This window comes from Mesoplodon mirus, assembly GCF_964341445.2.
Source record: "Mesoplodon mirus genome assembly, chromosome: 2".
Classification (NCBI taxonomy): domain Eukaryota; kingdom Metazoa; phylum Chordata; class Mammalia; order Artiodactyla; family Ziphiidae; genus Mesoplodon; species Mesoplodon mirus.
The window spans coordinates 56,401,196-56,427,798 of record NC_138977.1 but is presented as its reverse complement, the minus strand read 5'-3'; the positions used below and the strand labels follow the sequence as shown (position 1 = coordinate 56,427,798).

General features: G+C 39.0%; 1 protein-coding gene across 1 annotated transcript; it reads right to left on the bottom strand.

Moving 5' to 3' along the window:
- Positions 1-189: 189 nt before the first annotated feature.
- On the bottom strand, positions 190-26,252 carry SIRT1 (sirtuin 1). The gene is made up of 9 exons (XM_082639622.1): positions 25,781-26,252; positions 24,263-24,379; positions 22,953-23,194; positions 21,511-21,663; positions 9,809-9,956; positions 9,035-9,114; positions 8,020-8,206; positions 5,528-6,091; positions 190-2,502 (listed from the first exon to the last, which is right to left on the bottom strand). Exons 1-9 carry the CDS (start codon positions 26,151-26,153, stop codon positions 2,174-2,176), a joined length of 2,193 nt encoding a protein of 730 aa, XP_082495748.1. The 5' UTR covers positions 26,154-26,252; the 3' UTR covers positions 190-2,173.
- Between the last annotated feature and the right edge of the window lie 351 nt (positions 26,253-26,603).

Below are 26,603 nucleotides of genomic sequence, written 5' to 3'. Positions count from 1 at the left end.
TTAATTTTGAAACGTTTGGTGATGCACCAGTTGCTACAACCAGACCTTCCATTGTCAAAGTACTCTGGTGAGACTGATAGATATAAATTGAATGAAGAAATAAATGTAGTATGAGAAGAAAGCATCTAATATAGCCCTCAAAGCTGTACAAAAGCTGCAAAACTTTAAAATTTTATACCTTAAACCATGTAAGTTAACAGAAAAAAGTCAAATGACAATTTTAATAGACTTTAAAACAGTGTACAAGTATAAAACACTGGTTTTGTATTTCAAAAGTTGGAAGATATTCAGTCATTAAACAGTCTACAAAACATATGCCAGTAGATTACATAAAAGACTATGTACAATATAAAAAGAGCTGAAAACAGTCTTCACTGTAAAAATAAGTTAAAACAAATTTTTCAATTTAAAATATCTATAGCACAAACACAGATCATGCAAATGGCAAACTAAATATACTGCATTCTTTAGTGTAGTCAGATAAATTCAGATTGAGACATCTTTCAGGTAGGGAAATGGCCATTCAATAAAATTCTTTTTCTCTGGCAGTAACAGTCCTAGCTGGGTATTTTATGCTTAAAGAACAGCTCTATTTCAAACCCTTTTTGTTAAGTTGTAATAAATACTAAAGCAACACAGGAATACTTTATTTGAAAGCAATGTTGGGGGAAAGGTCTGCAAAATAAATTCTTACTGTGCAATTTTATAAAGTATGAACTTTTTTTTTTTTCTTTTTTTCTTGCGGTACGTGGGCCTCTCACTGTTGTGGCCTCTCCCGTTGCGGAGCACAGGCTCCGGACGCGCAGGCTCAGCGGCCATGGCTCACGGGCCTAGCCGCTCTGCAACATGTGGGATCTTCCCGGACCGGGGCACGAACCCGTGTCCCCTGCATCAGCAGGCCGACTCTCAACCACTGCGCCACCAGGGAAGCCCAGTATGAACTTTTTTGAAAGGCTAGAAGCTTCTGCAGCTGAAAAAGTTGATCTGTAGTTTTAAGGCAGGCTAAGCTTTTAAATACGTTATAAGAACTAGTTTAATTAACTATTCTGCTATTACAAGTTACACGACGCTCATCTCCATAATACTAGACTAGTAGTTTGGTGTTTATTACACCAAATCCTCCCAACAGGAAACATGTACTTACTGGCTTTGAAACTGTAATTAGGGGGTCTGCTGCTCTCATTAATGGGGGACGGGGGGAGAGGCAACAGTCCAAAATACAACACTCTCCCCGCCAGTTGAAGTACCATTATCACTGATTCGTAAAGGCTTTGCAAATTCACATCTTGGCAGTTTAATACTTACGGAAAGGATGATTGATGATAGGTATATTTAAACAACAATGGCAAATATTCTCAAAACTAAGGGGACCCAGGCAGGCACTATTGTTTCTAGAGCAATTGAAACATTTCCAAAGCATTTATTTGTTTTTTAGGTTAGTTTTATGAGCCAATATAGACATTACTACATGTCCACCCACAGGAAGTACAAAAGCCATCTTCATTTGAACAAATACAATATTCCTGAAACCGTTAGCACCAAGTCTCACTTTAAAAAGCAAAGACAACTGAGTGCTCTCCCATGTATTGTTGACTTCCTTCTACTCAGATTGCATGTCATGAGATATTTTAAAAGTTAGCTGCCACAAGTTTTGGAAAATGCCAGTGTTTGAAAATAGGTAATTGTGCTAGTAAAGAATCAAAAGTTTAGTGGAACAGAGAATGAGGATTTCAAACCATTCAGTGTTACAAAGAAAAGTGTGAAAATACCATTCTTTGGTCTAGATTAGCTGTTCCCTTTACATTAATTTAACATTCCAATGGCTTTTTGAAAAATTTAAAATGTTGAACCTCGTTAGGCAAAAACAAAATTATATATACATATATGGATGTATCGTACAAATGAACCTTTAAAAGAAAGTCTTGTCCAACAGCTGATTAAAGATACTTAGGTACCTTTCTGTTTTAAAAAAAGAGTTAGTGTTTGAGTGTATAAGCACAGAAATAAGTAAGTTAAAAATTACCCATGGGGAAAAAAAACTGTTTTACCAGTCTATAAATATTATACCTTTCTGGTGTCCTTGCTCTACTGAGTTCACAAGTAAACATTCAATGTGACATGCTCAAGATCCTAATGCTGGTGGAACAATTCCTGTACCTGGACAAATATTACATTATGATTTGTTTGATGGATAGTTAATGCATGTTGCTTCCTGTTTCATAGATGTAGCTTCATTAACTGCCTCTTGATCACCTCCATCAGCTCCAAATCCAGTTCCTCCGGCTCTCTCATTAACATCAGCATCATCTTCCAAACCATTGTAAAATTCTTCAATCTCACTTTCATCCTCCATAGGTTCTTCTAAACTTGGACTCTGGCATGTTCCACTATCACTGTTACTGCCACAAGAACTAGAGGATAAGACATCGTCTTCAGAGTCTGAATATACCTCAGCACCATGGAAAATATAACGGTTTGGTGGTAAAAACAGATATTGATTACCTGAAATACAGTAATAAGAGACAAGTGAGTTATTTCAAGTTTTCTAAGACTTGGTCTGAGTGGGCTGTCTGGAATAAAGTGTAGCTTCTAGCCTTTTACCTGAGTATCATTACTAGAGGCTATTACTGTAGTTTCTCAAACACAAGCTACAGACTCACTCGGTCCTGCATGAAAATCTTAGTTCTGCCACTCATCAACTTTGTAAATTGGGAGAGTTATCTCTGTGCCTCAATTTCCTCATCTGGATATGAAATAATTTTCACAACCTTATGAGGCAAGTATGAAAAAAATGTAGACAGCCACGTTCAATGAAACTCCCTTTGAACAGATGTGATGAGATGAAATGAAGTATCCAGCCCACCACCCACCCTCTGAATCAATCTATTTTTACAAGAGTCCTATCATGTTAAAGTGTGAGCAGCACTGATCTAGCGCTGGCCTTTTAAGCTTTCTTTCCCAATGCCCTCCCAAATTAGCATTTGCAGTATAAGATTTGAGACCTCCGATGGTAAGAAGCATTCCCTGCTTTTGTTTACATTTTGATGTAAGTGAATGGGTAGGAACCTTAAACATTAATGATGAAATGTTTTATACCCTTATATTCACAAGCACCAAGTACCTTCTGACTTAAGTCTGTTATCACACGGTGTGATATTTATTGCACCATATCCCAGACTGATTCACAAAAGCCTAACTGCATAGTTACCTGGAGTGACATACCATCTACCAAACATACCCGAGTTTCTCTTCAAAATGACTTTCAAGCTTTTTTATACCCCATCATGACCCAGTTCTCACCTATTATGTGTTGCAGCATGGAAACCACTTACTTCATTGTGTTTCAGAGACTGGAGAAAGAAAACCCCACCTGGTGCTTATTAGGGCCATGTCCTTTGAATCACATCCCCTCACAGTCTGTTAAAGGGCCCCAGCACATGGCTCTCCTGCCCTTTCCTTTCTATAGCTTAGGCCATGTTTACAAAAAGAACACTTCAGAGACTTCCCTGGCAGTTCAGTGGTTAAATTAAGACTCTGCACTCTCAATGCAGGGGACCTGGGTTCTATCCCTGCTGGGGGAACTAAGATCCTGCATGCTGTGCGGAGCAGCCAAAATAATAAATGAATAAATTTAAAAAAAATTAAAAAAAATTCTTTCTGCTCTGGCCTCCCCTGAAGAACTGAATCATCTATTTCTCAGTGGAAGTACCCTATATACCTGTCTGTTTCTGCCCTCTTGGCAACCCTCAAGACATTTACATTTTACTTCCTAAATGCTCCAACTTCTTCCCTTTCAGCCTCGACCTCATAACAAACAGTGGCAAACTAAAATGAGTAAAGTCCAGCTGTTGTTTGGTTTTAACCGCTAAAAATGTTAAGTTTTACACTCTTTACATCCGTTATCTTTTCAAATACTCACAATACTATGAGAGAGAAGCAGATCTGACAACTCAGTCTAATTCCAAAGCCTGTACCTTTAAAGGTCTAAATTGGTAGAATAAAACCAAGGTATAATACCAATTTCCTGGGGCAGAGTTTTGTATGTTTGACCCATCTGTCAAAAAGATATCCAGAGAATGCTGCCAGTGCCTAGGCAGACTTTGTATATGATAGACTTATCTTACCTGACTAAATCAACAGTAATTTCTCTACTCCTGACTCTTCCCACATTTGAAAGCGTAAGTATTCTTCTATGCTCTTTCTAGTTTTCCCCAGGGAAGACTTCCCCTAAATTACAGTTCAAGACCAAAGTCAGAACTTAGGTGTTATAGAAAGCCTTCAATAACCTAGTGCCCTCCAAGTAGCATAAACCTTTAAAAAAATTTTTTTCTCATTCACCTATTTTTGTAATTATATACACAAATATCAGTAGCTTGATCGGTGTCTCCAGAACTTGCTGTATGCAAAATGCCCAAAGGCTTACTCAACTGAACTAAAATTTATTTAGAGCAAATGATTACAACACTTAATAAATCTGTCTCAAATTTCTTGTCAGTTTTCACTATGTATAGTAAGTGGAATGGGACTTAATGTTTTAAGCTGTACAAAGTTGTTGCATCTAAGAGCACAAGTTTCTGTTTGATTAATACTTGGTCTAAGTGGTTTCAAAAAGTAGAAAGTGATTTCACTTATGTTAATACTTATGGATAGGGACTTCCCTGGTGTCACAGAGGTTAAGAATCCGCCTGCCAATGCAGGGGACACGGGTTCGAGCCCTGGTCCGTGAAGATCCCGCATGCTGCAGAGCAACTGAAGCCCGTGTGCCTAGAGCCCGTGCTCCGCAACAAGAGGAGCCACCGCAATGAGAAGCCCACACACCACAACAAAGAGTAGCCCCCGGCTCACCGCAACTAGAGAAAGCCCGCGCTCAGCAACAAAGACCCAAAGCAGCCAAAATTAATTAGTTATTTTTAAAGAAAACTAATTGATAAAAAGACTTCCCATGTGTCACAACAGGGTAGATGGTATTTCTGATACTCAGTGGCAAAGAACCAGCTGTTTTCTAGATCTGAAACAACACGACCTAATGGTTAAGAGAACCCAGAATCCACCTGGTTCTTCCACACCCTTTCGTTATCTTGCCTGGGGTACTTAACCTCTATGGTCCTCGGTTTCCCACCTGTACCAGAGTAGTAATAGTTCCTGCCTCACGATACTAAAATCAGAAAATGTGAAGTCACTGACCCCCAGGAAGTACCCACATCTCAATCATTTCTACCAGCTAAAGCTCTCACCAGAAGATGGCAGGGCACTCACTATTTCCCACTTAAATGCTTTACCTTCTCATTCCCCAGAGAAACACAAGGTACAGAGCACGCTTTCACACCACTTTTCCCCCATATTACAGAAGATACCGTTTATCTTTTTCTGGCTTAAAATCTCAACTTTATAGTTTCTCTAAACACAATCAACTATTACATTTAGCCGCATAAAATTACCCTAACTAGCCTGCCAAAATTGCTCACTTCTTACAAATATTTCATTAGAATAATTATAACCTTCAAAATGTTTCAACAGCCTTTCTTACCATCAAGCCGTTTACTAATCTGCTCCTTTGCTAGTCTAGCTGGCCAGCATTTTCTCACTGTTTCAGCAACTGAAGTTCTTTCATTTTTCTCCCCAGTATTGGAGGCAACATTCTTCAAATCCGGACTCTCCAACTGTTCATTAACACTTTCAATGCTCCTAGCAGAAGTCTGTACTTCCTGTGATTTTTCTTCCACACAGTTTTTTGACTCAGACACATCTGGATCATCACCATTACTCTTTGTTTCTTGGTCTAAAAGAGTGACAATCACTGAAGAATCTGCTGGTGAGGTTCCTTCTGGTGAACTCGAGCCTTCTGAAATATTGAGGGGTGTGGGTGGCAACTCTGACAAATGAGCCAATTCTTTTTGTGTTCGTGGAGGTTTTTCAGTAATTTCTGAAAGCTTTACAGGGTTGCAGCAAAGTTTGGCGTATTCACCACCTAACCTGTGACACAATTCATTAATAATGACATCACAGTCTCCAAGAAGCTCTACATCAAAATGCAGGTGAGGCAAAGGTTCCCTATTAATTAATATCTGAGGCACTTCATGGGGTATGGAACCTAAGAATAGGGTGAAAAAAGTAAGAATTAGAGAAAGGAAGGGAGGTACACTAATAAAACCAAAAGAAATGCACTATGTAAAAATCTAACAGAATTCCCTGGCAGTCCACTGGTTAGGACTCTGCGCTTTCATTGCCACGGCCAGGGTTCTATCCCTGGTCAGGGAACCAAGATCCCGTAAGACATGAGGTATGGCCAAAAAAAAAAAAAATCGAACATGCTCCCAATACCAAAGAAGACACCCAACTCTAGTATTCAACCAAGCTATTACATACCATCAAACTATCAAACAGAGATGGGCAGCAAAATTTCAGGTTCTACTCCTGTCACCTGGTTACCTCTGGGTAATCGCCTCACTTTTTATTCTGTATTCAATTTCCTTGTCTGTATAATGGGGTAATAACAGTACTTCTCCACAAGCTTGCAGTGACCACTGAGTTATGCAGAGGAGTTCTTGGCGCAGTATAGGTAATAGTTATTCTACTAAAGGGGCTTCTGATATGTGAAAATTCATACCAGTCTGTTCTCCACTACTATGTACCAGTGTCTTACATTTTTTAAAAAGTACCTTTGCCTATCACCAACACATTTTACTACCCCACAGGAAACTTGGAAGTTCTCTGCCTCACATTTAAATAGAAAAAAATAACACGCAAATAAGCTTATACATTAAATTTTCTTTCTTTTTTTTTTTAGTTACAAATTGTCCTATAATCTGCTTTAACAGAATTTCACAGCTACTTGGGGAAGGCTGAGTTAAACTGCTAAAGCCACTACATGTGGGCTAGGGAAAAAAAAGCTGAATTGGAGAGTTTAACTCTCTTGTTTCTTCCAGCAGTTTGCTCTAGCTATCTGTTTGCTGGTATGGGAGTCCAATTGTAATTCTCCAGTTAAGGGTTTGATATACTCTCCTCCTTCCCTCACTTTAATGGCACAAATGATGCTACTGAATTAGTCCCTCTATCTTCCTCCCCCTTGCTTGCTCACTAGAGGGAGAAAAAAGGTAGTATGCGAGCATGGATTAAAGAAATATTCCTGAGAATAATAGGGACTTAAATTGTTTTTGAGCATTTTTACACACATGAATACCCTTGTGGGTAGAGCTGATCCACATACAATGATTGACAAGGCATGACTGTTATTCTTACAAAAACAATCATTGTGAGCCCCCAAATTCTATCTTACATGAGTACGTTACACATGTATCAAGCTATACATCTGAACTTACTGGACCAAAAATCAATTACATTTGAAAGATTAACTACCCAAATTAAAACTAAAAATACAGATTATTTTTAATATGTTTCCTCAATATATGTAGAATTAGCTCATGCTAACTCCTGCCACATTAAAGCACATTCCACTGAAAAGTTTAAGTTGAACTGTTTCCCTTTGTTATTACTTCTGTTTTGAAAGCCCTCTTCCCCCACTGAAATATCAGATTAACCAATCTTCCTGAGCAAGAATATGTCACCTAAAAAAATTAAAGTTTGGGGGCTTCCTTGGTGTCACGGTGGTTAAGAATCCGCCTGCCAGTGCAGGGGACATGGGTTCGAGCCCTGGTCTGGGAAGATCCCACATGCCGCGGAGCAACCAAGCCCGTGTGCCACAACTACTGAGCCTGTGCTCTAGAGCCCGCGAGCCACAACTACTAAAGCCTGCGCGCCTAGAACCAGTGCTCCGCAACAAGAGAAGTCACTGCAATGAGAAGCCTGCACACAGCAATGAAGAGTAGCCCCCGCTCACCGCAACTAGAGAAAGCCTGCGTGCAGCAACAAAGACCCAACGCAGCCAAAAAAAAAAAAAAGTTTGGCTCTTCACCACTCTTGAACAAAAAACAGAAGATCATTGGGGTCTACTCTACAGACCCACAACCCATGGCAAAATATATAGAAATGGTTCTCTAAAAAAAATCATCACCCACTTACTCGGAATTAGTGCTACTGGTCTTACTTTCAGGGAAGACCCAATAACAATGAGAAGATCAACTTCATCTTTGTCATACTTCATGGCTCTATGAAACTGTTCTGGTAAATTTTCACCAAAAAAGACAATCTCTGGTTTCATGATAGCAAGTGGTTCATCAGCTGGGCACCTAGGACATCGAGGAACCACCTGCATGTTCCAGATTTTAGTTGAGGTGGGAAAGAGAAGGGCAAGCCCGAGTTAGAGTCAACATTTCCACACTTCCCAAGAATTCATTTCAAAATTATCAAAGAAAACAGAAAAGCTGTGGATAAATAGCAGGGGAAACTGGATAAAACCTAAACATCAACCATCCATGACCCGTTAGTTTATTAACATACAATGAAATACAATTTTGCTATTATCTGTGTATGCTGCTATTATGATATCTGTATAGACCTACATTTGATATTCAAGAGTCCATTATATATTAAAAGGAAAAAGCAGCATGTGTATATATGTACACAGATGAGACTTAACTTTAAAAAAATACAAGTTTGTAAAATATGATTCCATTTTAATATGCTATCTTCTCATAATTATATGATCAACTATATATGCAGCTAAGCATACAGAATTTATTTCTGGATGGTTTTTATTCTCTGGCATATTTTCCTGTATTTTTTGGTCAATGAGCGTACATGAAATATTTTTTACAAAATGAATCTGACAGGCACTTTTAAAAAGGGAGCGTAAGGAGAAAAACTAATGTTAAATAACACCACACTTAATGATCTGGGTTTTTATTTTAGGCTTATATATTAAGTAGTCAACTTCATCAATCGAGATTATGGAGCAATGTTTTTAACTTAAGGTTTTGAAAGGTTTTTGTGTATTTCTCTGGAATTCCCAATGGTAACTAACATTTGTTTTCCTGGATGTTTCTGTACCACATAAATACTTCCAGAAAAAAAGGACTGAGGTAAAAGAAACAGATCAGAGACATGCACAATTCCTAAGATATGGGTGATAAATTACCTGATTAAAAATATCTCCTCGTACAGCTTCACAGTCAACTTTATATTTACAAATCAGGCAAGATGCTGTTGCAAAGGAACCTAAAAACAACCAACAAATATATGCTTTATTAAAGAAATTTTTCCATTTCTTAAATAACGGTTATAATGTAACTTGAAAACAGAAAAGCTAGCGACTTTAAAATTTTTAAGAGACTCCATGAGAGAGATGCTGATATAATGATGCTTCCTAAAGCTACTCTTTTAATAAAATATACCAACTCCTCCAGGAGTAAAACTGCAGACTTAGAAGGTTACAACTGTATTACCTTAGTTTAACAGCTGTGTTTCAAACAGTTTAGATACATAAGAAAATGGTCTATTCATACTTGTTTTAGATTTAGTCTTCAAATTTCTGAAGCCTGTACATCTGAACTACTCAGCAGTTCCCTCTGGTTTCCTAAAGATGCCATGTTTTTTTCATCCATAGCTAATATTACTTTTGTATTCAAAAAAGGTTAATAAAAGAATTTAATGTTACATAATTGCTGCATCTTTTGAAATCCAAAAGCACATTAATATCTGACATTTTGTACAATTAAGTGTCAAGGCCAATATTTCTGGTTTCATATTTTTGCAATCTACTTTCCTTCATTTATCTACAGTTGATCAGATAACATGATTAAACAATAAGGCTTAATCTCCATTCCTGGATGGCAGCCTTTTTTCTAATCCTAACTTTTCCTACAAAACTAACTAATATGTAACAGAAAAAGCAATCCAGAAGTTTACTAACCATGACACTGAATTATCCTTTGGATTCCTGCAACCTGTTCCAGTGTATCTATGTTTTGAGTATAGTTGCGAAGTAGTTTTCCTTCATTATCTGACAAGGCTATGAATTTGTGACATAGAGATGGTTGGAACTGTCCAGGATATATTTCCTAGATAATGCAAAAAGCAGAAAAAAGATTATGTAAGTGTTAACAAATGTCACAGGTTTAGGTTTAACAATAACAAAAAACCAAAACTACCAATGATAATTAAAAAACAATACATGAGCATCTCAAAGCATCTAGATGGATGCCACACACACTTACAAAAGGATCGTTGCTGTCATATGTGTAAAACTCAGCAATTAGTGAACATGGCCTCTTGGAAAGGATAAAGTCGACCCACAAACATCTCTTATAAATGCTAATTGATATTTTAATAAAAGTCAGAAGAAATACATACCTTAATATATATCTAATTTTTGTTGGCTGCAAATGATTTTTGTTTTGTAAGGAAAAAGGGAAAAAGTTTAAATTGAAATTAAAGATATCAAAGATTTGGTGACTTTTAAAAAAAAACTAAAAAAGGCACTGTCAACATAATATTAAAAATTTTTTTTGATTCATCATTTATTATAAATATCAACCTGTTGGAAGTTTAAAGCTGAAGTTTTAATTCCTTACCAAAATTGTTTTCCTTCCACTGCACAGGCACATACTGGTATAGTATAGAGTTGCTCATGAATGCTGAGTTGCTGGATTTTGTGTGTGTGTTTTTCCCCCCAAATAATGCTTCAATGCTGTTTCTTCTTTAAAAACAAAGAATTCAGATATACACATGGCAAAAAGATCAGAGAAAAAGTATCAATTTTGGTCCTCTCAACTTTTGACAGTGTTTTCATTAAACTTCATTTAGTAAGTGACTATGGCAAAGGAAGTTTCTTCTCTTTTTTCTTTGAAGTAGTAGTTCTGCCTACTTCCTTACCATTCATTACAGCCTCTAACCTATTACAATGCTAGCAAAAAACAAGATGCAACCATATGTCCATCAACAGAGGACTGGTTGTAGAAATATGGTACATCCATAATAGTGGAGTATGCAGCCATTAAAATGAATGAGGGAGGTCTCGATACACTGACCTGGAAGATGGTCCATGACATATGTGAAAAAAAAATCAAGCTAGTCACCACTGTGTATAGCTTTGTTTTTGTTGTTGTTTTGTTATTAAGCAAAAATGGGAAGTATATACAAAGTATACAGATACATTCATTTAAACATCAAGTCAGGAAGGATACAATCTATAAAATGGGGATGGCGGTAGGGGACTTCACTTCTGACATTATACAAAAGGTTTGACAGGGCTTCCCTGGTGGCGCAGTGGTTGAGAGTCCGCCTGCCAATGCAGGGGACACGGGTTCGTGCCCCGGTCCGGGAAGATCCCACATGCTGTGGAGCTGCTGGGCCCGTGAGCCATGGCCGTTGAGCCTGCGCATCCGGAGCCTGTACTCCGCAATGGGAGAGGCCACAACAGTGAGAGGCCCACATACCGCAAAAAAAAAAAAAAAAAAAAGGTTTGACAGTTAAGATTCTAGATGACTACTTCTAACCTACTTAATATTTCAAGTTTAGAAAAAACTACTGGGATACCTTTTAAGTAAAAATAATAATGCAAATCTCATTATAAAGACTATCACATCCATGTCCATACGCTGCTGAAAATGTTATATAAAACCCAAGAATTCTGCCTCTCATTCAAATTTTTATCATAAAGTTCATGAACTTTGCAATTTAAGAAAGACAATGCATATAGAAAGAAGTAACAAGTGAAGAGTTTATTAAAGCTAATGTTTATAGAAAACTGAAAGCCACATTATGTTTTGGACCATTAGGTTGTGCTCTCTATTAACCACTGTTTTCTCCCCAGGTTGCTTTGTTCTAATACATTTACATTTAGAGGATTAAACGCCAGCACCTTGCAAACCTCCCCTGTGGAAACAGCTGTTAAAAGAGTATTTCAACAAATATTATAATATTCTAGGCAACAGATAAAATGGGATCTAAAGTAGTAAGGAAAGTGCTAATAGCATGCCAAAAGCAGCACAAGAACAAATGGCTGACTACCTCCAGAATAAGGCTGGGCAGCACGAGTACCAGGACTCCATCCTCCTGGGATGAACTTTTGTGTGCCTCATCCCCACCCTTTTTAAAAGGGGAGGGTGGGCTTCCCTGGTGGCGCAGTGGTTGAGAGTCCGCCGGCCGATGCAGGGGACACGGGGACACGGGTTCGTGCGCCGATCTGGGAAGATCCCACATGCCGCGGAGCGGCTGGGTCCGTGAGCCATGGCCGCTGAGCCTGCGCGTCCGGAGCTTGTGCTCCGCAACGGGAGAGGCCGCAACAGTGAGAGGCCAGTGTACCGCAAAAAAAAAAAAAAAAAAAAAAAGAGGGTAAGAAGAACAAAAACCTGTGGGACACTAGATTCAGCTCTACACTCTAGTTTCCCTTCATATCATAACAGTTCAGGGTAATTTAGTCCTTAAATTTACAAATCAATTCCTGTAGTTGGGAATAATTTTTTTTTTTTTTGCGGTACGCGGGCCTCTCACTGTTGCATCCTCTTCCGTTGCGGAGCACAGGCTCTGGATGCGCAGGCTCAGCAGCCATGGCTCACGGGCCCAGCCACTCTGAAGCACGTGGGATCTTCCCGGACCGGGGCACGAACCGTGTCCCCTGCATCGGCAGGCAGACTCTCAACCACTGCGCCACCAGGGAAGCCCGGGAATAATTTATGAAGGGTTTGTTTCATCTTATAAGCCTACATTTTACGATGATTTGAAACTTTGTCTGTTTTCTTTCAAATATGCAGTGGACCATGTCTGAATCATCAGATTTAATATTGTGTTCAAACTAAGGGATATAATCTGAAATAACGGGGAAAAATTACTCTGAAAGGACTGTTTTTTAATAGAAATTACTCCTAAATCAGGCTCTTACTTAACAAGGAAAGTTTTAAAAAACTAATTGACTGGAGATACAACTTGCAGATAAAATATGGATTAATTCTTCATGTTGAAACTGTGACACGCTAGTTCTAAGCAAGACAGGCCATCCCAAATCTGAACCTCCTTAAGTCCCATTAAGGAACCAATCATGTGGGCTGGACCATTATTATTGCCACAGGGATCCATTTAGAATAGAGTAGAAGCACAGCTGGGACCAAAGGCTCAAATACTATTAAAATGACAGGCTGCTTTCACAGCAGTGTCCAGAAACACACGAACAATCCAGTAATTGGCCATAGGCAACCAATGTGACCAAAACTAAAGCTTAGAACTATCTGCCACAGTAAGCTGTCATGTAGAAATAATGGTTTTTCTCCAGAGATGCTCTCTGCTTGCTTGCTTGCTTCTCAAAATTTCTAGCAATATGAATGAGATTCCAGTCAAAAGCAGGGGTGTTAACTGCAGCCCCTCAAAACTAAAAGGACTCATCAAAGTTTGAGATGCCACTATTTGCTAGGTAGTAAGTAGAGCTATTAAGAAACTAGAATTTACATTCTCCATGCTGTCAAAAAAAATAAGTGAAACTAATTGATCCTGGTAAGGAAAATCCTCATAATCCCTGGTCTTGTTTCATTCATTCCACAAAACCATAGACTACTCAAAATCTTACCTAATCAATACTTGCAAATTAAAGTTAAGTCACCTGACAAATTTAACTACTTTTTTCCTGTTAAACATCTGGCTTCCCCAAGGAACTCAAGCTTCAGCAAACTTTTTCCACACTGGGACACCAGATAGCAAATATTTAAGGCTTTGCGGGCCATTCAGTCTCTGTCCTTACAGTCTATGTGGCAACCACTCAAGTCTTCTACTGTAGTACATCTGCAGCCACAGGCAACAGGCCAATGAATAAGCATAGCTGTGTTCCAGTGAAACTTTATTTACTATCACTGATACTAGAATTTCATATAATGTTCATATGATGTGAAGTGTTATTCTTTTGATTTTTTTCCCCATCCATTTAAAAATTTTAGTTCACAGCTGTACAAAAAAAGGCAGTGGGCCACATTTGGACTAAGGCTGTAATTTGCCAGCCCCTGTACTAATCTAACACAAGAGAATTTCAATTAGTCAAGCATTCGTTACTACTTGATGTAAGTAACAGGCATAACAGGAGCACTTTGTAATAATGCTGTAGACTGGGCTGAGGACTGGGTTTTTACATTTTCAAGGACTGTAAAGGAAAAGAACACAGTATGACAGAGTTCCCATGTGGTCCACAAAGCAGGTTACATTTACTACCTGGCCCTTTACAGAAAAAGGTCTACTGACCCTCCTGTGGACATAAATCCCCCATCTTGCAGATGAAAAAACCAAAGCACAGAAGTAACGCCAAAAGTCACAAGAGCTAGCAAGTAGCAGAACTATCATTCAAACCCAGTTTTGATGCCAAAGTGCAGCTCTTAACCACTATGCAATTTCTGATCCCTCAACCTCATGTTTCCTATTTTTCTTTTAGGCTAAATACCATTTCTATTAGGTATTGCAAATCAGTCCACTAAAACTAATCTAGTAAGTATATTTCACATTGCACATCCTTCACGGGATTAGTGGAGACTGGAATTCCAATCACCCTCTAATGTAAAAACACTCTTCAAGGGCTTCCCTGGTGGCACAGTGGTTGAGCGTCCGCCTGCCGATGCAGGGGACACGGGTTCGTGCCCCGGTCTGGGAGGATCTCACATGCCGCAGAGTGGCTAGGCCCGTGAGCCATGGCCGCTGAGCCTGCGCGTCCGGAGCCTGTGCTCCGCAAAGGGAGAGGCCACAACAGTGAGAGGCCCGCGTACCGCAAAAAAAAACCCCAAAACAAACAAAAACACTTTTCAAGAATACATGTTCTTGGGGACTTCCCTGGTGGCTGGTGGTTAAGACTCCGTGCTCCCAATGCTGGGGGCCCTAGTTTGATCCCTGGTCAGGGAACTAAGATCCACAAGCTGTAGGTTGCGGCCAAAAAAGGCATATTCTCACAAATCAGTATGATAAAGAAAAGCATCTCAATGGAAAAAAAAATAGCTAAGAACAGACAGGCAACTCAAAGATATACACATGGCAAGTAGTAAGAAGCAGTCATCTACATTAGTAAACAAAAACAGAGCACTGATGAGAAGATGCTAATTTTTTATTTATTACACGGATAGTTTTAACTGCCCTAAAAACAACTCTAGATATCCACTAAAAGGAGACTGATTATATATATTGGGGTACAACTATCAAAACAGTACTATGCAGCCTTTTCTTTAAAATGAGGTATATCTAAGTGCCGCCATGAAACTATTTCCAAGGATATTAAATGGGAAAAAAAGCAGTGTAGAGAAAAGGGTACGTGATTCTGTTGGTAATCATTTTTAAAGTATTATTAGAAACGTACAATACCTCTCCCCGCTACACACACACAAACAGGTTTACTCATTTTTTTTTTTTCCTAGAAGGAAACCCAATGAAACATTTTACCATGGTAACCTTTGAGAAAGAGATTAGAGGTAGGGAAGACTGAAGGGAGACGCCAACTATCATTTGTTGTGTACTGTTTGGATTTCTTTTTAAAACCATATACACAACATACACACCAACACACACACACACACACACACACACACACACACACTTTCTAAAAAATACTTTAATACTTAACGTATCACGGGAGGCTTTTTTTTGTGGGGGAGAGGGCATGGGCATGCTAAATCAGTTTTCTCGTACACTTCTACACTTCTGAAGGGAGTATATATTATTCAACCTTTCCAGGTAGCAATAAGGTAAAACAAATGAGGACCCTTAGCAGTTTTGCTTTCAGAAATTTATCCTAAGAACATTATAAACATACCAAAAAGGACAATCAGAGCAATACCTTTTTAATAACAGAAAGCAGGAAATATCCAAAAGGAGCACTTGCAGGATTAGTTACAGTAGGACCACTTGATGAACACTATGACCGTTATCAAGCATCTGGAAGTTTATTAAACAGAAATACTACAAATCCAAAGCAGTAGGTAAAAGAGCCCATTTATATAATATCACCCAAATATAATACTCTATACTTATATGTAATCCACCTACACAAGTCAGTATTAACATACTGTCTTCACGTGAATGGGACTGTGGCCTTTTTTGGGGGTGGGGGTGTGTGTGCTTTTTTTGATTTTTAAGTAATGAGCTGGTTTTGAGATGTCTTAGCTTTATAACTACATAATCTGGTATATCTGCACATTATCAATAAAGTGACAATTTACTGAATAAATATACGTTTTGGAAGTTCATATTTCTCCCTCTACTTTTTCTTGAATTTTATCACTTTAAGGGAAAGAACATTCACTGTATTCAATATGGGCGAGCAACTACACCCTCTGAACAGTCCTTTAAAAAAACAAAAAAAAGTTATTTTATACAACCTCAGTTTCACCTTCACTGACTCTTAAACCACTCATTTTTATCAGCACCAGTGAATTTAGACTCCTCAGGACCATGACCACAACCTCATTATCAATTTAAACCCTTATTATGCAAGAGGACAACAGTTCAGAACAAGAATATATAGCTTTAATGTTGGCCTTAATTGTTCTTGTGCAGAAGAATTCAAAGTGGTACTAAAGCTAGGCACACTTAACATGCTGGTGCTCAAACAGGGAGCAATTTTGCAGGAGACATTTGGCAACATCTGAACACATTTTTGATTGTCAAGACGCGGGTGGGGGACTAACGGCATTTAAAGGGAGGAGGCCATTGGTTGCTGCTAAATATCCTACAGTGCACAGAACCGCTACTCACAGCAAAGAATTATCCATCCCAAAGAGTCAACAGGTTGAGAAACTGCTCTAATGAACCAGCTACCTCTTTCACACACCTCTCCATTACTTTTGAGTTTCCAGTCTAGATGAAATCTGTTTCTTCTCAGTTATATACAATCAATGGCTTGATACATCTGTAGAAACTTTCCTTCCAAAATGCCTAAATTCACAATATTTCCTGTTTTCATGGCCCTCTATTAAATTTATTTTCTCTCAAAAGGAACCCTCCTACACTGTTGGTGGGAATGTAAATTGATACAGCCACTATGGAGAACAGTATGGAGGTTCCTTAAAAAACTAAAAATAGAACTACCATATGGCTCAGCAATCCCACTACTGGGTATATACCCTGAGAAAACTATACTTCAAAAAGATACATGCAACCCGAATGTTCATTGCAGCACTACTTAAAATAGCCAAAACATGGAAGCAACCTAAATGCCCATCGACAGACGAATGGATAAAGAAGATGTGGTACATATATATAATGGAAGTTTACTCAGCCATACAAAAGAATGAAATAATGCCATTTGTGGCAACATAGATGGACCTAGAGATTATCATACTAAGTGAAGTAAGCCAGACAATGACAAATATATCACTTATATTAAAAAAAAGAGAGATACAAATGAACGTATTTACAAAACAGAAATAGACCCACAGACATAGAAAAAAACCTATGGTTACCAAAGGGGAAAGGGGAGGGGGGATAAATCAGGAGTTTGGGATTAACATATACACACTCCTGTATATAAAATAGATAACCAATGAGGACCTACTGTATAGCACAGGGAATTATACTCAATATTTTATAATAACCTATAAGGGAAAGAATTTAAAAATAGATACATATGTATGTATAACTGAATCACTGTGCTGTACACCTGAAACTAACACAACATTGTAAATCAACTATACTTCAATTAAAAAAAATTCATTTTCTCTCATAACTAGCAAAGTAACCATCTTTTAATTAACTTTCTCCTTAGTACAGACACTGCAAGAAAACTTTAGGTTATGACTATTTTACTCATGTATTCTTTTTGGAATCCAGTAAAATATAATATTTACATACCCTCCCCATCCTTCATTTTTAAATACTATCCTTTATTCTTTGTCCTTACTTATTTGTCCTTCAGCTTTTTCCTATTCACTTTTAGACCCAAATTAACTCAGTCTCTCTTACCTATTACTATTTATTTTAAGTGCTATTTCACCAACTAGGTACTTTCCTTTTGGCAGTTCCTAATGTAAGAATTGAAGTACAACAATCTTATATGAGTGGCAGTTATAAAGATTATTTATTTAGCTCCTACCATAACTTAAACTTTCGTAGAGAAGTGAAACATGCTGCCCCTCCAACTTTTTCTTCTCCTAGGTACTATGAAATCTGTACACTGTAACACATTAACACTGTGCCATTTTTACTCCAATTCAGATATTTCATTTTCTCTTAAGCACTGTCTAGATTTCTATTATGTGTATTTTTATAATTTGTCTTTGTAAGAATAATTCTTAATTGCTTCTATAGATTCTTACATGTCAAAACCAGTTTAAGCTAAAACTGAATACCCACTATATACATTAGACAACTAAGGTTACAATCTTTCTCACCTTGCTATTTGTATTCTCAGTTACCACATTTTCCCCAAGTGTCAGGCAATTTAGTATATACTGAAGTGATGGGGAAAAAGCTGAAGTTAGTTTGAGCATGTTTTTTGTTTCCTCTCAGAACAGAGAATTTACAGCAAAAACCTTGTGAGCATTACATAAATGCACTAGTGAATCAAGCTCTTATAATCAGATACAAGATCAAAGTAAATTCTAGTTACTTGATGCCTTTCTTAAAGTGCTAATTTCTGGGGAATTCCCCGGCAGTCCAGTGATTAGGACTCCACACTCCCACTGCAGACTGCAGGAGGCACAGGTTCAATCCCTGGTCTGGGAACTAAGATCCCACATGCCATGCAGCACGGCCAGAAAAAAAAAGTGTTAATTTCTGATAACTAGAGCCAGTGTCCTAGGTCCAATTCAAGAAACCAGTAACTAAGTGATATTTCACTGGTCTTCAAAGTCATGCAGTAGAACCCCCTAGCACCAGTATGTTAAAAACAGTGAATCTTCATGAATTCATATTCTTGTAACAAAGGAAAAGAGACACTCTACATTATTTGTTCAATTTAGTGTGAACCAGCTGTCTGTTCTAAAGGCTAGATATAGATGACCATCATCACTGCTGATACATGAAGTTCAAAAATTTTTATAAGTTTCAAGTTGATTACTGGAAAGATTCAAATTTCTTAGTAGCCTGCAAAATTTTCAAATTTAGTTTTCAGTTCTAGCAAGTAAATCACAACCAAGAAAATCTAATGTAATTTCCCCATTTTACTCTAATTCCCATTTATAAGCACACTTGCATAAAACAAAATTATTTCTTTAGATAGTCCATCAATCTAAGCTAATACCATGTATTCTGAATTGGCAGAGCTTTTCTTATAGGTATGTAAATAGACCACATGATTTGAAAGTAGCTGAGGTTATCCTTTAATGGAAATTCAGGTCCACTTCACTTCTCTGCTCATTAAAAAATAATCACTAATACAAAAGACCCTTTCAAATCTACTAAAGTTTAGCAACAACAATTTTACAATTTCTTTCCATAAAGCTAAACTATAGAAAAAAGATTTCTGAAGTAAAATTTCTTGGGACTTCCCGGGTGGTCCAAAGGTTAAAGACTCCATGCTCCCAATGCAGGGAACCTGGGTTCAATCCCTGGTCAGGAAACTAGATCCTGCATGCCGCAGCTACAAGATCCCGCGCACCGCAACTAAAGACCCGGCACACTCAAATAAATAAATAAATCTTTTTTTTTTTTTAAGATAGAACTTCTTGAGTATGGTATAATGCGTAGTTATCCCTCCATATTTGCAGGTTCCACATCCTTGGATTCAACCAACTGTAGACTGAAAATATTCAGAGAAAAAGAATTCCAGAAAGTTCCAAAAACCAAAACTTGTATTTGCTGCACCAGCGTCTATTAACATCATATAAGCATACCTCAGAGACATCATGAGTTTGGTTCCAGACCACAGCAATAAAGTGAATTATCCCAGTAAAGTCAGTCAAATGAATTTTTTGGTTTCCCTGTACATATAAAGTTATTTTTATACTATATGGTAATCTATTAAGTATGCAATAGCATTATGTCTCAAAAAAGTACTATCTTAATTAAAAATACTTTATTGCTAAAAAATGCTAACCATCATCTAGGTCCTCAGCAGTAACAAAGATCACTGATCCCAGATCACAGTAACAAATAATGAAAAAGTCTGAAATACTGTGAATGACCAAAATGTGACACAGAGACACAAAGTGAGCAAATGCTGTTGGAAAAATGGCGCCTAAAGACTCGCTTGATCACAATCCCTCGAATTTGTAAAAACAAAAAAAGCCCACAGAATATGTGAAGGGCAATAAAGTGAAGCAAAATAAAACAAGGTATGCCCATAATAGATATTATAAATAATCTAGAGGTGATTTAAAATATACAGGGAGGGGACTTCCCTGGTGGTCCAGTGGTTAAGAATCCACCTTCCAATGCAGGGGACATTCAATCCCTGGTCAGGGAACTAAGATTCCACATGCCGCAGGCAACTGAGCCCGCGCTCCTCAATTAGAGAAGCCCCTCACACCTCAACGAAGATCCAGCAACTAAGACCAGATGCAGCCAAAAATAAAATTAAAAAAAAAAAGTATACAGGGAGGATGTGCATAGATTATATGCAAATACTATGCCATTTTATATAAGGGACTTGAGCATCCTCAGATTTTGGTATCTGAGGGATCCTGGAACTAATCCCCCTCAGATACCAAGGGAAGACTGTAACATCAAACTTTAAACTCCAGAGCAGAGCTGCCAAATAAAAACATAATATGAATCATATATACAATTCAAATTTTCTAGTAACCACATTAACAATGTGAAATCTTCCTCATTTATAACCCAATAACAAAGTATTATTATTTACACAGTCATTATTTATATATATATAATACATAATAAAATTTATATTTTGCATGTTTTCTATACTAGGTTTCCAAAATCTGGTATGTCTTCCACACTTACATACCATCTCAGAACACTTATGCACTCAACAGCCCCATGCGGCAAATGGCTTCTGAACTGAACAGAGCAGCACTAAAGACGCTAGAGCATAACATATCAACCTTGACTCAAATGCAATCTAAGACTTCACCTCTAATCACAAATTTCTCAGGCACATCCTCATGTGTTAAAACCTAGCTACTATAAAACATACCAGGGTTTCCCTGGTGGCGCAGTGGTTGAGAGTCCGCCTGCTGATGCATGGGACACGGGTTCGTGCCCCGGTCCGGGAAGATCCCACATGCCGCGGAGCGGCTGGGCCCGTGGGCCACGGCTGCTGAGCCTGCGCATCCGGAGCCTGTGCTCCGCAACGGGAGAGGCCACGACAGTGAGAGGCCCGCGTACCGCAAAAAAAAAAACATACCAAAGGCAGATGTTATTATCTTTATGATCCATAAAAAATATTCAAAATCGAAACAGTGATGTTACTTTTATATGATCTACTAACCTCTAAAAAAGCCTGGACAATGTAAAGGCCATTACTGAAGTGCAAATTTGAAAAATACACAATAGCCTCTTCTTTGAAAATAAGCTCAATCCTAAAATGAAGAAAAGCAAATGACAGTCCCTTCTGGGAATAAGGGAATTCTGACTAAAATGACTTTATTTCAGTGATTTTACTCCACCACAGTACTAATAGTCAATTTACTAGACTGCCATTCAAAATAATTTTTCATGAGAGAAAGACAAAGAAACAACTAGAAGAGTTTGTAGTACCTTTGCAAACTTGAAGAATGGTCTTGGATCTTTTCTGAAATATTCAATGTCAAACATTGCTTGAGGATCTGGAAGGTCTGGGAAGTCTACTGCAAGGCGAGCATAAATACCATCTCTTGACCTGAAGTCAGGTATTCCACAAGAAACAGAAACCTGAAATACGCATGGCATAATTTGTACAATTAAATCTTCTACTGCTACCTTAATAATTATTAGTCCTCTTATCACACAATTAGGGAAGAGTTGAAAAATATTTTTAGTTTGAAACTTCTTTTGGGGAATGGAGATAATGCCCTACTTTCATTTCTAATAGAAATAAAACACTCAGAAAACCAGTATAATTAAATCCATCACATACTCCATTCATAATGGGGTAAAGAATTTTAAGTCAGGCTAACTTTAAACCTTTATAAGCATTTAACCAACAAATTAAAACAATTCCAACTTGATTGAGAACTAAGTAAACCATTCCAAATTATTTTAACTAGAAAGCAGGCAAGAATTTCTATTACAGTCAAGTATTTCCAAAGAAATCCCTCTTCTGGGTTAGAGTGCTACTACTTCAAGAACGCTAAATTTCTCTATTTTCCTTAAAACACTATGTTGTACAATATTTCAATTTTTAAGAATAGATTTAAATACTATGCGTTTTCTACAAATAAACCTTGACATTACAAATAGGGACTTCAGAGGTTATCCTTTTGTTTCACAATTTTGTCAGCATTTACTCCACTTTAGCCTCAGAGCAAAACAAACTTGCCTAAATCACATCGGGGAGCCAAGTCTAACTATTCTTCATAATCATTTACGATTAAATAACATCCTCCCTTAACCAAAAGGTTAGAAAGCGGACTGATTTTTCTCCAACAGCTGTCCTGGTCGCTACCATGTAACATATTCTGTATTCAACACACAATATGAAATAGCCTAAGTAACTAGTTATTTGAGACCTAAAGTGGAACAAATGAAAAATCTCAACCCACCACAATCACATAATTTAAAATGGAGCAGAGGTAGGAATCTGTTACCTTTCCAACACTGCATTACCTGCCAACACATATAAGGCTCCCGGTTTCCCCATATAGGTCAAACAAATGACCAATTTCTCTATCAGACCCTGATACACTTTAATGCAAGCAAAATTCCCTGCATCTCCTTAGAAGTTGTGGTATAATGTAGGTAAAAATCTTGCCTTAATTCCACTTACCTACTGTGCCAGTAAACAGACGTGAATCTTTTTTAAGGTTATTGAGAGGTTTTAAAAAAACTGAACCAATTTAGTAATTGCTCCTGCACTCACTTTTTAGCAGTTTCCAAACACAAATGCCCATCATCATATATGGATAAATTCTTCTACACCAGAAAAATGTTTCTGAATTGGACAAGGCTTAAGAAAAAACATACACCCCCCCCCATACTAGTGTTTTATACATCTTACATACCCCAGCTCCAGTTAGAACTATTATTTTTTTGCACTCTTGCAGTAATTTCACAGCATCTTCAATTGTATTAATATCTTTTCTTTTTTTCCTTTTTGGTGGTTCTGAAAGGATATTAATAACAATCTGCCACAGTGTCATATCATCCAATTCAGGTGGAGGAATTGTTTCTGGTAGTAAATCTTTAAGAATCGTTCGAGGATCCGTGCCAATCATGAGATGTTGCTGAACAAAAGTATATGGACCTATATCAAGAGGGAAAAGAACCAGATCAGATCCACTTCCAAGTAATTGAAAATCTAATTTATTTTTTGAAGTAAGAAATTAGCAATGCTTAACACTGTTTTGCAGAGTAAAAAAAAATGCACTATAAAGGTGTTTCATTCACAGCATCTTCAGATCTAATGCTATATCCCAAAGAGATTAGGGAGATCAGGAGTTGAGCCTGCCCCTAGAGCTATAAAATAACAAAGAGTCAAACTAATTAACTACTAGAATTAAATTTCTACGGTTAAAATCTAGAAAAATACAACATTAACATGACAGAAGTATGTACAAAAGGGTTCTACAAATCAACACAGGAAAGATCTTACGAGTCCCGAAAGCCCACACTATTTATCATTAAAGACATAAAGAAAAAAGAAAAGGAAATCTATACTTTACTATCTTTAAAAATTTTCCAGTAATAATCTTCAAGTTACTCTTAACCAGTCTCCCAAAATGATACATACAATGCTGATGTTCTGAGCTTTAATTCTTTACCCTGAAATTTCTTAGATCAGTTCCTAGCTTGAGAAAACCAAAAATACAGTAAATATAAACACTAAAAATGAACTAATCATTACTATGTTTAAGCAGTCAAGGCATTTTTGAAAAAAACCAGCACATTAAGAGAAAGAACATTTTGAGATGGTCATGTTACTACCTTGGTATAAAAATCTGATACTGTGCTCTACTTCAAAATATTTCTCATTTCATCAAAATACTTAATAAATATTTACTGAGAACAAACTATGTGCCAGGCACTTTTCTAGGCACTGACAAAACAGTCTACAAATCAGTCAGAAATCCTTGCCCCTGTGGGACTTATATTCTAGTACAGGAAACCAGCAATAAAAAAGTTACATACAGAGATTATTTTAAAGCAAAAACAGAACAAAGCACTAGACTTTCCCTAAAACCAAGATGATATTAAATCTCATCAAACACCTAAGAACCTCATCACCAGGCTACAAGGGGACAGAGAAATATATTTTTTGCTGACATAAAAAGAGAATACTGAAAAAGATAGCTCTTAAACTGTGAAACCATACCTATCCGTGGTCTTGGAGTCCAGTCACTAGAACTCGCATGTGAGGCTCTATCATCCTCATCACTTTCACACGAATGGAAACCGTTGGTGATGATTTCATCACCAAACAGAAGGTTATCTGCAAAAGAATCCAAAAGTAACTCAAGGTTTCTGAAACAATCTGCATCTAAAATTATGAAAATCTATAATTATGATGCAACAATTTTCAATGAATAAAGCACTTAACATTCATACTGCCTATGTAAAGAATGCCTACTGGATCAATCTGCACCATTCACAGGAACAGCATATCCTCATCTTTAGGGATTCTGCTCGGAATCTAAGTTTCAGTTCATCAAAATCTAGAAAGAAATTACGTCTACTTAATCAAAACACAAAAAGTAGTAACCTAGTTAGACTGAATTTATTGATCACAAATAGTTCATAAAACTTATCAAATAAAAATTTACCCAAAAAAGTCGTGCAAATATTACCATGGCAACTTGCACTTCTCTTATATAACACTAAACATACAAAAATACCTTTGCATTATTCGTTTCCCTTATTAAACTATGTTTCTTGAAAACAGGGGTTTTCTAATCCAATCCCTAATGCACACGTTGTTGCCTTTTGATATGATCAAATGGTCCACTGATTGGATTTATTGATACAAATATTAATAAAGACGCACATCTATCCGGATAGAAACTCTGAAACACTTAAGGATGACAAGACATATACAACTATCACATCTGCTTTACTATGCCAGAAAAATGTCAATTCGTGTTTCAGGGTTACATATACACACACAAGAAGATATTTAATCTAAAAACCATTATAAGAACATGATTGGAGGAAAACTACTACTCAAAGTACTCTAAAACTACTATTACTCTCCTATGCCCGCTATTAGTTGCACCACAGAAGGGTAACGTCTTTAGAAGCAACTACACTCTTTAAAATTTAAAACAAGTTTAAAAATAAAGGCCCTCCAAAAAACACACACACACACAGACAAATTGCACAGGTGTCAGTTTGCAAAGACAACTGCAAAAGGTTGGTGCAAGGGACAGTCAAAAAGTTTCAGGTTTAAGTGTGCGGGGGGTGGGGGGGTGAGCGGAGAAGCAAAAGACATTTAACAAAAGCAATACGTTAAAAGAGTAGGAGGGCAGAGAAACTTTTTTTAAAACCAGCTGCGAGGCTAGCCCGCCCCGCGGCTGCGCAAAGCGCGAGGCCACTGGGGCGGGCCGCGGGCCGAGGGAGGAGGGAGGGGAGAGAGCGAGGGAGGGAGGGGAGAGAGCGAGGGAGGGAGGGGAGAGAGCGAGGGAGGGAGGGGAGAGAGCGAGGGAGGGAGTCCTCGGGCCGCTCCGGCAGCCGGGCCCGCAGCCCCGGAGGCGCGCAGCTAAGGAGGGCCCTAGTGGGGAGGAGAACACCGCAGAACCAGCCCCGAGCCCCCAGCCCGCCCGACACTCCCCGACCCCAGGAGGAGCCCCGGGAGGAGGGGGGATGCGCAGTCCCGGCCCGCCCGCGCCCTGCGCACCTCGGTACCCAATAGCCGCCGCCGCCTCTTCCTCCTCCTCGCCCTCGTCGTCGTCGTCGTCGTAGAAGTCGTCGGCCGGCGGCGCCTCCCGGGATAGGCCCTGTAAGCCCGGCCCATTGTCTCCTTCTCCGGCCGCCGCCGCCTGGGCCTCCCGCCGCAGCGCCGCCGCCGGGCAACCGCCGGCCGCCGCCGGCAGCTCACGCTCGGGGGCCGTCCCGCCGGGCTCGCCCGGGCTCCGCCCGACGCCGGGGCCGTCTCTCCGCGGCCTCTTGCGGAGCGGCTCCCCGGCAGGCGGTGACGGGGCCTCCCTCTCAGCCGTCACTGCCGAGGGGGAGCCGCCGGGCTGAAAGACGAGCGCCGCCTCGTCCGCCATCTTTCAGCTGCCTCTCTGGCCCTCCTCCCTCGCCTCCTCTCCTCCCGCTCGACTCGCGGCACTGGCGCCCCCGCGGCTCCGGCTGCGGGAGATTTAAACCCCGTCACGTGACCCGCCCCTTTTCGCCCCCGCCCTCCCGCCGCTCCCGCCACCCACGCGGGCCGGACCACAACACGGTGGGTCACGTGGCAGGAGGAGGCGGTGTGGGCCGGGAGGAAACGCGGCCGGGGCTGCTGCGGCCCCACCCCTCGGCGGCAGGCGAGTCTTGCAGCCAAACTTGTCTTTCAAACTGTCGTCAAATCACTGCTACCTGGTTGGGTCAAGTTTTGGTTCGTACTGCGAGTTTCCGCTTTTGCCTGAAGTGCACACCTTGCTCGCCTTACTTTGTCTTTTCTGCATTTACGCTAAGGGTTAAAACTTAGTTCCTGAAAGGCGATCAGGAATGGAGCG

Bases quoted from the DNA above. Each gene is read 5' to 3' on its own strand.
- SIRT1 (XM_082639622.1), bottom strand. From the start codon at position 26,153: ATGGCGGACGAGGCGGCGCTCGTCTTTCAGCCCGGCGGCTCCCCCTCG. The intron at 21,664-22,952 runs GTATGTAAGATG...TGCGTATTTCAG, and splicing joins TAGTTCTAACTGGAGCTGGG to GTTTCTGTTTCTTGTGGAAT. The intron at 2,503-5,527 runs GTAAGAAAGGCT...ACTGTATTTCAG, and splicing joins GATTAGTAAACGGCTTGATG to GTAATCAATATCTGTTTTTA.